The 13,003-nt window shown below is 37.5% G+C and overlaps 1 protein-coding gene across 4 annotated transcripts in view; it reads left to right on the forward strand.

Annotated features, from left to right (window-relative positions):
* Positions 1-13,003, forward strand: part of NPAS3 (neuronal PAS domain protein 3) — a 298,073-nt gene that overhangs the window by 180,734 nt on the left and 104,336 nt on the right. For all 4 annotated transcript variants that reach the window (XM_072427890.1, XM_072427891.1, XM_072427892.1 and 1 more), the window contains one exon: positions 8,581-8,663. In XM_072427890.1, coding sequence (XP_072283991.1) covers positions 8,581-8,663 — 83 coding nt within the window. The remainder of the gene's footprint in view (positions 1-8,580; positions 8,664-13,003) is intronic.

A 13,003-nucleotide genomic window follows, 5' to 3' on the forward strand; every position in this document is an offset into this window, starting at 1 on the left:
CAAAACGTAGTCATTACTGAATTCCTATTTTTCCAACCAAACATTGCATCATGGGTAATAAACAGTATCTGTATGTTTGCCTAAAGTGGCATTTTGTGGGAAGAGTAAGGTGTGGTTTACCACCTTGCCCTTTCCAAATATGTCTATATACCTAAATTCTAAAGTTTTATATGCACAATTACCGTGAGCTAATATCTATAGACTTCCAAATCTGTACATTTCTACACATGCATTTGATTTTATTGGAGAATGGGGATTTGGGCAGTTTTTATAGGTTATTGCACTCTATCTTTGTTTGTGCTATGCCATTGAATAAGCCCATACAGATCTACAGTGGCAGTCTAAATGACAGTTTAAATGCTTTGAGGAATGTATTGTTGCTATACAGTCAGGCGTAAGGTAATGCAGACACACTTTTGTCTTGAATACATGAAAGTGCAAGAAAACCAAAAATCCTTTAGACAGACATAAGGGCAAGGATTAAAAAGTCTAGTCATGGCGCAGATAGGCCAAGCAGTTCTTATCTGGCGTCAGATTCTGTGTTTGACACAAACAGCCACACTAGCACAGGCTGAGATATATACACACAGCCTCTCTCACACAGTCAACATGCTTCAGGGCAGACAATTTACATCTGAATGATTCACATTTGCATATAATGCATCCGATCTGCATATATCAGTTCTCATCTGCATATGAAATACATGCTGGTGGCCCAACAGTGGCTGTAGCGGGGATTCCAAGTCCAAGGTCATAGTGACAAGGGCATAGAGCAGAGCAAGAGAGACGGTTTATCCCTGGAGGAAGAGAAGGGGTAATTTTTTTTTACGCTTCCCTTCTATGACAGACACAGATCAGTATTTTTTCTACATGGTACACACAAATGGGAAAATCTGAATTTGTATTTTATAGAAGCTTTTTAGTTACACTAGCTTTATTTGCTTCTATGAGTATGAAATATGGAAGACCATTTTTTTTTGTTCTTGTCCCTGCATATGGACAGTCACAGCATTGTTTCACTATGATATGCTGCATTGAGGCTAAACTTGACTATCGATTGACTTCTTTTGACACAAAGCAGCTCAGTGCATGCCATTTGTATTTTTTTATTTAGAGATAATAGCAGGTATATCCAATAAAATAAAAATCTGCCATGGGGAAAATATTAAACTTTTCTCTTTGTAATCAAAAACTGGTGTTAGTATTAATTTTATCAGGAAGAACTACTAGTGTATGATCCACCCAACTCAAGTGAAACCAATAGCTTGTGTGGCTACTATATTATTTAAACAGTTGTTAAGAAGGAAGGCAGAGTGGTTGCAAAATAGGCGCTTACTCCATCTAGTGGCTAAACTAAAAATGTAATGTGCATAGCGCTTGGATCTCATGTAGGTGCCATTAAGAGTGCAGGGGTCAAGTGGATGCAACATACAGGAGTCAGGTGCATTTACCGTATTTTTCGGACTATAAGACGCTCCGGCCTATAAGACGCACCCAATTTTAAAGGAGAAAAACCTAGAAAAAAAAGATTCTGAACAAAATACTAAAAAATCACTCTGTGTCAATGTATCCCCTTCTAATCACTCTGACACAGAGTGATCAGAAGGGGATACATTGACACAGAGTGATTAGAAGGGGATACGGGGGTATGCGGGGGTATGCATGTCGGCTTCTCCTCGCTCAGAGGAGGAGGAGACACGCGCTGCAGCCGGGAGGAGAGCGAGGAGAAGAAGAAGCCCACAGCATCGCGGGATCGGGTGAGTATGATTTTTTTTAATTACCGGTATATTTAACGTGTATTCGGTGTATAAGACGCACCCACTTTTCCCCCCCAGTTTTGGGGAAGAAAAAGTGCGTCTTATAGTCCGAAAAATACGGTAATTACCACAGCGCGCTCCCTAGCCGCTTTTAACAGGGTGCACCACTCGGCTGTTTTACTGAAAAGTTGGGTCACAATACAAGGGCAACCACCCGCCTACAGCTTACTGTAGGAGAATACTGTAGCTGAGTGAAGAGGTCAGATGCATATAACTACATGGGTACAGGGGACAGAATTATATACAGCCCATTATAAAGCACACCTCATCAGTGTGCAGCTCTTCCTTCATTGTCCAATAAAAGACTGTTTTTTTTTTATCCTGGATCAGGGTTTACCATTAACTGGCTATGTTTTCAGGCAAGAGTTTCTGCAATACAAATTTGTCTAAAAAGGGATAACAGATCTTTTGGCAGGCATAACTATTTACATACAATGTATGCAATCAACTGAATATGTAGATGATATAGTGGAGTGATAATTGCTGAAAGTAGAAATATAGAGAAATACTGCAATGTGAGATAAAATACAAGCACATGACATGAATTAGTTTTCAATAGTTATACTTTCTTGTAAAGAATACTGATTACAATCCTATTCACTATTTATAAGGATTTTTTTTTGAAAAAGGACAACATCTTAGTAAACCACCCTAGTTAATGCTGGGAGTAGTAGTTTACTCCAGCACAAGCATGGGGGTGAAATATTGCTGGAGCCAGTTTGAGTACTAATGAGCTTAAAGAATAAGCTGACAGCCTTGTTCTGCTCTCCAAACAATGATATTATAAGCAAAGCAATCAGTGGAAGAGTTTTAGACAGATTGGTTTAACTGTAGTTTTATAATTAAAAGGAAAAAAAAAGAGAAGAAAAAACTTTTAATGGAGGAATTCTAATTTCAGTATCTCACAACGAGCAGGTTAATTATACCTCGTTAATCAGAACTTGGCACTATGGCACTCAGGTGTCATTTTGAATTTGGAGAAATGTGGAGTGAGCTGCTTGCCTTACTAATCCCAAGGCCCTGAGTATAGACACAAGTTCTCCGGCATCTGCAGTAGAGGAGCCCTTGGCCCTCGAATAGAGATTTTCTCATAGACAGGGCTGCAGGAGCTTCTGCACACAGATAATCAATTGCTGAACAATGGTGGCTTCAGAGAACTCGGCACAAGGATATTAAATTACAGAACAATGGTGGTTGCCAAGGGCCTGAATGTTCATTTACTTTCTGCTTCTAACAGATATTCAATTATCCATCTGCAGGACTGTATATATAGGATGATCCATGCTGATTAAAGGCCATATAAGACATGCATAGGTGCACATTGTTTTAATGGCTTTTGTAAAGTTTTTCAGAAAAAAAATCATGTAATGGCATTGTGCATTATTGTTTTAGAAACCTTTTTCTGTTCTTTCCCTAAAATACTAAACTGGATTGCAGCAGGAGTGGGAGTGCAAGCCATCCCCATTGTCATTGATAAAGGAGATTTTAGAGAAATAAACTTTTAGATTTTTATGATCGGTATTGCATATTTTTCTCACCCCTTTTATCTGCCCTTAGTACACATACTGTTCTCTTCTCCTGTATCTGCACCCCAGTACACATATTGTTCTCTTCTCCTGTATCTGCACCCCATTACACACAATACTTTCTCCTCTTGTATCTGCACCCTTATTGTTCCCTTCCCCTGTATCTTCCCCTTACACCCATGCCTCCGTGAAACATTGCTTTCTTCTTTGTATATGACCCCTACCACACTTTGCTGGCTTCTTTGAATCTTGTAACCCTACCCCCATACACATTGTTCTTTGAATTATTCTTTCTTCTGCACCACACAAAATTTGTCTCTGCTATATCCACCCACATTGTTATCTTCTTGGGTGCACAAAGTGGGTACCTGTGGGCCACAGCATGTAGTTTAATAATTAGTTTCCCAGTATGCAATATTGCAGTGTCTCTGAATTTTTTTCTTCTCTACTTTATCTCTGCTTCCTGTAATGCTTTTTCTTGCTGGTTTTCTATTCCAGTTACTCCACTTTCACAATTCACCCAGTTGGATACAGCAATGCTTTATTTCTTTCTTTATTTTACCTGCCCATGTATTTCTAGTCTGTGCATTCAAACATTTTCACCTCCATTTTTCTGCTTTAGGCAAGGCATGTTCCACTGTACCCATGTAATCTGTCACCTATTGCAGAAATGAATCTCACTAATAAAATGTCACCAACTATCATAATTAATCTCACTGAGTAATCTGTCATCTGTTTGTTTATTTGGTGAGGCTCAGGAAAACATATTATTGATTTGCAAAGCAATATCTTTGTCTACCCATTCAATGGAAGATTGCTCTACCTAACCATGGACTTGGTCAATAGAAAGTCTTGTGGCTGCTGCACAGGTTCAGGTAGTTTGTGTTTTCAATTATTGTTCCAGTTCAGAGCTAAAATATTGGCTCTTCTCTTTCTTAAATAAAATGAGTATTCACCTCCTCCTTTTACCCCCCAGCTAACTCTTCCATCATTCATTGAGTTTATGGACAGCAATGGTTAGCTTGGTTAAGCATTCCTGCTCTTGTGAATGAAGAGAGGCAAATGTAGGGGACAAAACATTGCTGGGGAGGAAGGGGTACAACTGCAATCTGGGCATTACTGGGCAGGCGGCAGCAGGAGGAGGCGGTGGGCCCTGAGACGGAGCGAGGACCGCAATGGTAACTGGCATCTAGAGCTGGGTGTAGTACATCGCCAATGACACCCAGAAATGTGCAATACAATTTTTGTCCTAAAAAAGTGACATCTGGTGCCTATTTTTATGGGCAGTTTCATTGAAAGCCTCTCTCATTAATAGACATCAGTCTTATCTTTCTTTATTCAGTATACCCCTTTATATTAGCCTGCATGTGACAGGAAGAGAGAAGTTTGTTTTTTCTGCAGGGACTAGAAAAAGGACTGAAAACATACAGAAAAGATCTGCAGATGTGTTAGTAGAATATAATAGCTCATTATGTCTATGAGCGGCTCTGTGCCCACCAACAAAACAGATTTCTTGTAAATCAGCATATCTTAGATGTACAGATTGTTGCCGATAGTCACGAATGGCACGGATCAACTTTGAAACTACCCACCAAACATTTAAAGAGACTATTATATAGAGCAATATACCTGTAAGATATGCCATGGTGGAAGCTGTGACTTTCTGATTCCCAGGTAAAATTCTAACGTCAGGGCAATAAAGCAAAGTCTATTCATTTGAGTGGTATTGATTGATATTCCTCAAATGCCAAATTGCCTTTCGTTAATCTGCTTATGCTAAACTGCTAGGAACTCATTTCTGACTTGTTGTTATTGGCTATAGACAGTACAGGTAGTCCCCAGGTTAAGGACATCCGACATACAGACGTCTCCTAGATAGGGGGCTTCCCTGCTTGCTGTGTGCAGAATGGAGGCTTGGAGGTGGGAGGGGGCTGTTTGCATGGATTGCAGAAGAAATCTTTTGCTAAACACAACTGTGGTTGTGTGTGATCTTAGGGGGGTGAGCGCTTTCTGCAGCCTTTTGGAACTTTTTTAATAAACAAGACAAATTCTGCAGTTGTTTCTTTTTGCATATCAAAGCACAGCTTGCTCCAGATGTTAAAGAAATGTCTAGGCTCAAAAAAAATTTTTTTTACCTTTTTTTGTGATTAACTCACAGTGAGGATTTTATACAGTAACTGACACCATTCTGCCTATTAATATGTTATATGTAATATGATAAACATCTGTTCTAATTGCATTTATTAAAAAAATGTACCAGTTCCAACTTACATACCAAATCCATTTAAGAACAAACCTACAGTCACTATCGGGTATGTAACTCGGGGATTACCTGTACTTTACTGAAAGATGTAAGAGCAAATAATTTCATGATAGTCGTCACAACATACATAGTAAGGAACAAACTATAATGTATTATCAGCGATCAGAAATTTTGATACATCAATAAAATTATTGTAAATTATTTGTAATTTTCTGATGAAATGTTTATATTTAACACACTGTAGTATTCATTATATATTATATTATACAGATTTTTATATTCTGCCTCCAGTAGCTATCTGTATTTTACTGCAGCCAGTAAGCTTCCCTGATTGACAAATGTTGGAATGAAATCTAAAAAGCACAGTGGTTTTATTGTTTTCAATCTAAAGGACACAACTGGTTCACTTTAGATTAGCGGTAATGCACGGCCATTGTCCGCCTGCTAAGCAGAAAGCAGTAATTGCATACAAAAACAGCAGATATAGACTTACCAATGTTCTGATAAAATTAATGTTTTTAAAACTTAAACATGTTAATAAGATCATTCACATTAAACTGTTCCGTTTTGTTGGCATATCTAAACATCCTACAGCCTACAGTTTCCTTTAAATGGTTTTCCTGCTGTTATGTTTATGCACATGAAGCAGACTTTTGCCCAAGGCAAAGACGGGGAAAGACAGTTACATATTCTAAGCTTGGTATAGTGCAAGATTGTGAAATAGAAAGAATGTACAATTCCTCAAAGTGGACCTTACATAAAATGTGAAGATTAGATATTGTATAAGAAACCTGCATCCCATACCAGTTCACAGAGAATCTTACAACCACAACCGTAACTTGTCATTGACAACATATTTATTGTACTAACACATTCAAAAATCTTCAATAAGACACAAAGGGGCTGATTTCATAAAATTCTCCAAGACTGATGAAGATATACTATCAAAAGGTTAACCTGGAATGGATCTGTGCCAGGATTGATACAAGTGCAAATTAATAGCAGATGTTTTTTTTCAAATCCATTTCAGGTTTACAGGATTACCTGAGTTCCCCCATGATAGCTATCAAGTAGATAGCTTTACTATCAAGTAGAGCTTTAATAAATGAGGCCCAATCAGTACCAAAATGACATACCAGAAACATCCACAAAGAAAGAATTAGTCCTGTACTGACACATCAAAATATATCCCCAGATATATCCAAAAAAAACTGTATATACCCAGAGACACAATCGCTACTGTACTGACACATCCAGAAATAATGTATATTCCCAGAGACACAATCACTACTATACTGACACATCCAGAAATACTGTATATACCCAGAGACACAATCACTACTATACTGACACATCCATAAATACTGTATATACCCGAAGACACAATCACTACTATACTGACACATCTATAAATACTGTATATACCCTAAGACACAATCACTACAAAACTGGCACATCCAGAAATACTGTATATACCCAGAGACACAATCACTACAGTACTGACACATTCAAAAATACTGTATATTTCCAGATACACAATCACTACTGTATGGACACATCCAGAAATACTGTATATACCCAGAGACACAATCACTACTATACTGACACATCCAGAAATACTGTATATACCCAGAGACACAATCAGTACTATACTGATACATCCAGAAATACTGTATGTACCCAGAGACACAATCTCTAAAGTGCTGACACATCCAGAAATACTGTATGTACCCAGAGACACAATCACTACTCTACTGACACTTCCAGAAATAATGTATATTCCCCGAGACACAATCACTACAATCCTAACACATCCAGAAATACTGTATATTCCCAGAGACACAATCAGTACTATACTGATACATCCAGAAATACTGTATATAACCAGAGACATAATCACTACTGTACTGACACATCCAGAAACTTGTTCATAAATAGAACCAGATCTTGTTTATGCAGACAAGCATTTTCATGTATTAAACTGTATTTTGTAAGGCAGCCCAAAGGTTATTTTAGGATGTCAGTGTGCCCCCCAAAAAAGTCCTTTGATTTATTTTAGCCCAAAAGCATATGCATCAGTGTGTTGTGGTGTGCTGCATAACGTAGGTATGTTCCAGTTCACTGTAAATGGGTGCTGGAGTGCAATTAACTTTTAATAGCATTGCACCACAATGTAAATCTATAATCATTACTGTGTCATGGTCTAAGTAGGTTTTTACTTTGGATATGTATATTTATGTTAAATGTAAATATGTCAAATTTTTGTTTGGCTTTATTAATACTGCCTATAATAAGCTATAATAAATAAATATAAATATTTAATAACATCTACAAAAAATAATAATGTCCACAATAAACCTGTAAAAATAAAATCTGAAAAAACCAAAAAAAAAACAATCGCTTCATTAACCTTATTATTGCAAACCTTATTTAGGGAACCCAAGTCCAGGCAGCAACTCGCTGGCACAAGAAAGCAGGAGCTGGCTTGCACATTCACAGAAACTGACACCTCCCCAGGAAAGCATTGTTTTACATTGCACTTAATTTATTGTCTACATCAAGTGTTGATCGTGAACTTCTCTTTCTAAACAGTGGCAGTCAGAAAGATATAGCTGTTGCACCCTAGGTCATATACTAATTGGCCTATAACTAAAATGCAGCCTAGGCAGTAGTGATCAGCAAATATCACCTCTGGTAATTATGTCCAGGTAATTCACCATTTGTTAACCAATAACTCACCTGTCTGATACCTGATTCTATTGAGTAAGATGGGGAAATGCAATAATAAACTGTTGGAAACTTTTTAGGAACTGCACCGTGTACTAAAAAAGTATGTTTTCATATTTAAAGATTGCTTATGCTTTCATATTACTCTATATAGCCTTTTCAGACCCATTACATGCCTTTTACCTGTGGTATACTGTCCGCTAAGTCATTTTCAAATATATATTATTAAAAAGCTTTTCTTTTTCAGTCATAGGATCGCAGAGAAGGAGGAGTCCCAGCTCTTTGGCCACTGACGTCTTTGACTCTCATCTAGGAAGTCATATCTTACAGGTACAAGAAAGTAACAATGACAACCTATTAACTCCACGTGCTGTTCATCGCAGATGCTTCTTTTTTACTCTGATTTCAAAAATATGTATCACATTTAAAATTATGAGAATAAACAGAATGTTTGACATAATATGTGCAGGAATAGTTTCCAGTCAAGACTGTTTGGCTTTTAGGTACTCTACTTTTAAAGAACAAGGCACGCAATGTAAGTATAAGCCTATCCCAAGAATTCATATACATGAATGTAAAGCTGCAGTAATCAGGCTAAGCTGACCCCACTGTTCTGTATGTAATGGCCCAGAAGGCTTTGTGCACACAAGTCAAGGGTCAGTATTCACAGGTTTATTTTGAGTTCCTTGAAATCTTTAATTGGCATATTTTATCCCCATCCTCTATTGTCTCTCTGGAGGATGTGTGCTCCTCCTGCACCTGTGACTGTTACGAGTGGCTCCCCTTCTCCCTAATCAGTTTACTATTTATTTTATAATATTGAGAATGTAACAGGGGAACCTGAACACAAAAAAAGATTACAAAGCCCCCAGATGAGCAGTAACAGAGGTGGTTAATATGGCAGAGAGATTGCTATTGAAGTACTCGATACATACAACAAACCGGGGTGGACCCAGCCCAACAGGGTCCAAAAGAAAAGCTTCATTTTTTTACCATGATTTAGTTTAATATAATTTAGGCTTATCTTGTTTTTTTAAGTGTTGGTTTTGGTTGGATGAGTGTAAACTTTAATTTTGCATAATGAACATAACAGTTTAATTTTAATTAATGTGCAATGAGAAAGCATTAATCTTGTTTATTAAACCTATTGTGCTGTCACCAGTTATTTGGTGGTACGTCATTCTTAAAGGTGAACTTCAGGCAAATAAATGAAAATATACCTTTGATCCAAATATCTCTGCCATACACCATAGCCTGATCTTTGATGTTACTTTTCTCGATTACATTTTAAAAATGGGCTTGGTCACTGATCTCCCCTCAACCTACTTAGAGGACAGTGAAAAAGCATTAGCACACTCATGAGGTTATTATTCTTCTTTCCTACACTCCAGGTTCCATACTATGAAATGCAATATTGTATGACTGTCTCACATTTCTACCCTTCTTAGAGTCTAACATACAGATGCAGGTTTTTATAAAAATATAATAATTAATGCTAAATGTAATTTTTTCTGGAGTTTTTATTTAAATATAGGCTGATGGTTTTATCTTTAGTTATAGCAGGTTAAAGTTTTATTAAAACTATAAGAAAAGGATTGTATCTCTCTGCCATCATTCTTTTTAGATTTAGGGAGTCCTTTGAAATTGTCATAATGTCCTTGTAAATGATATCAAATCACATTATTCCCCCTTCCACCTAGCCTTTTCTATTCATTGGGCTTATAAAATGACACAATTCACTTGTGCAGTTTGGCACAGCATCCATCCCTAAAAAAAGTAAAATATCTTGTTATAGGAAATGAGGACAAAATGGTATTTCTATAATTATTTTTAATTGTCTGTTCTGAGACAGCAGTAGGAAGATTCATTGTTACAGCCACTATAGAAGTGCCAGATACATCCAAATGTCCCAATGTAAAGGAACATTTTTATGTTTGCCTATATCTACATAGACAATAATATAATAAGAACAGTTTAAATTGTAGATGCATCCAATTTTATCCTGACAGGTAATAGTTTTGAGACAGCAAGATGTGAAGGCTTTCTTGCTGTAGCTCACTATGAATAACTCCTCACTTTTTTAGTTTCTTCTGCATATTGATGGCCCCCTGGCCAAGGGTAAACTATGTCTGTTTCCCACAAGAGTATCTGCAGAAATACCCTACTAATCATGATATCATTTTAAACACCAATCAGTTTTGCTTTTTTGTGATTGACGTTTATAGATTTACAGAACTCTAAACACTAGGACAGAGTGGATAACTTTATGGTTTGGCTCTTTTTCTTTAGGTTTAAAATATACATATGTAAGTAAATGTTAAAAAAAATGCAGTCAGTACATGATTGTTTTGTATGTAAAGAGAATAGTGGTAACAGACCATTGGGCCTCTACCTAGCTCACCAAATGGTGAAGCCATTGTTTTGTATGTACCTAATCTTCACATAGTCTTTTATCATCTTCTTCCCAACTTAAATCTGGCTGCTGAAAAAGATAGTGGTGTGGATCATATTAGCCCGCTGAAACAGACCTCATATTTACCGCATGGCAACTGTGTATGATGAACTTTCTTGATGGACTGCTCCAAATTTCATAGTAAAGGAGCTTCATGGACTGGTAGCCCCATAAACCACATGGAAATGAACATAAAAGTATGGTAGTAACCACCTATAACCGGTTAGGCCAACTTTATGTAAAAAAGTTTATTTTTACTTTTTTGTCTGCAGACTCTGTTCAATTCCCTCAAGTCTTTTATATCAGTATGCAATTCTCAGACCTCTGAGTATCCCAGTCACTTTAGAGTGGTGTCTGTAGAACAACTTCAATATCTCTTTCTCCTCTTGTGGTCATAGACATGCTTCTTTAACCACACTTCAGCAAGCAAAGCCTCTTGTTCTTCGACCTCTGTCCTTTGGAAATACACTTCATTTAAATAGTTGATGAGGTTGCCTGGAAATATATATGAAAACTGTATTTAAACTGTTCATGTCCTATCAGTAAGCCCAGATCTCCTGTGGAATCAAGCAGGCTCGGGGTGAAGACAGGGCAAGAGTTGTTAAGTGATGGTAATTAATCACTGGCATGATTATAAATAAAAAACACTGGACAAATCTAAGCTTTGGTATATGGAGAATTGCAAAAAAATAATAGATTTACTATAAACCTGGCTTTCTTTGTAAAGGTAGCTTGGTGGGAAAGCAGCCAATCCTATTTGTATTTTCTAATTAGCTTTTAGTGTTAGTGGAATATGATAAATATTAGTGATGTCCTTTCAATGGTTGTAAAGAAGATGGAAAGGTTTGTTGTAGGAAGGGTTAATTTAGCAGTGCTCTTTCTCCGACACCTCTGATCAATTGGTAGATGAATGGATGGCTGCAGCCCCAGCGCTGACATTTAAACCAGGCATCTGCCTGTGATTGATAAAGTCCCGCAGGCGGCCATCAACACTGAGAGGGCAGGAAGGCGAGTGTACGTATAATGGAGCATCTTTGCAACCTGTCTTATTGCGTATTGTAAAGAAAGGTGCAGCTCAACACATTTACCTGTTCCCAACTATTTCTTGGTTGTTTTTTTTTTTTTTGAGGGGGTCCTTTTAAATATTTTAACCTAAGTACCCTCCACCCACCTAAATCAAGCAGATCCTTCTACACTAGAGTATAATTACTGTATGTTGTTGTGCGATCACCTCCCAGATACCACAAATTCTTTGTGTAAAGAGCACCCTAGTCATTTTGTTGCATACCACATGGTGCGTACATATTAATATAGTATTAACAACAGTCCTATCAAAATCAAGCTGGGGTGTGTTAGAGGTGTGTTTTTGTTGTTCAAGAAGAGTCATTTATTCATCCAGCTTACAGTACCCATGCAGAAAACACAAAGCACAATAGCTGTAATTGATCAGGAAAGGGTACACATCCTACACTCTAGGATGAAGGCCTTTTATTATCTGATTTTCCCCCCTACCCAAGCAAAGTTCGTTAATTATTATGTTTTTTTAATCATTAAGCAATCAGCAAATCGAAGCATTTGTTTCTGTTGATGCCATAACAACCATCCAATTTTATAAAAAGTCATAAAGCAAAGTAGAGACTAAGAAGGAGGCAGATCTGTGGGTAGTGACTTCTTTCCTGCGTATACTGTCCCTGAACATTTAGTGGTTAGTGGCAGGTTAGATAGGGACCAGCATGTGTAGAGCAGGAGAAATGCTTATGTCCTGCATACACTGTCCCCGAATATTTAGAGGTAAGTGGTAGGTTAGAAAGGGACCAGTATGTGTAGAGCAGGAGAAATGTTTGTGTCGTGCATATACTGTCCCCGAACGTTTAGAAGTTAGTGGTAGGTTAGATAGGGACCAGCATGTGTGGATCAGAAGAAATTCTTCTGTCTTGCATATACTGTCCCCGAATATTTGGAGATAATGGTAGGTTAGATAGGGACCAGCATGTGTAGATCAGGTGAAATGCTTGTGTCCTGCATATACTGTCCCCGAATATTTGGAGATAATGGTAGGTTAGATAGGGACAGGTATGTGTAGAGCAGGAGAAATGCTTGTGTCCTGCATATACTGTCCCCGAACATTTAGAGATAATGGTAGGTTAGATAGGGACCAGCATGTGTAGATCAGAAGAAATGCTTAGAAATGCTTGTGTCCTGCATATACTGTCTGTGA

The sequence above is a fragment of the Pyxicephalus adspersus genome, chromosome 12 (assembly GCF_032062135.1).
Source record: "Pyxicephalus adspersus chromosome 12, UCB_Pads_2.0, whole genome shotgun sequence".
In the NCBI taxonomy this organism is placed as follows: Eukaryota; Metazoa; Chordata; class Amphibia; order Anura; family Pyxicephalidae; genus Pyxicephalus; species Pyxicephalus adspersus.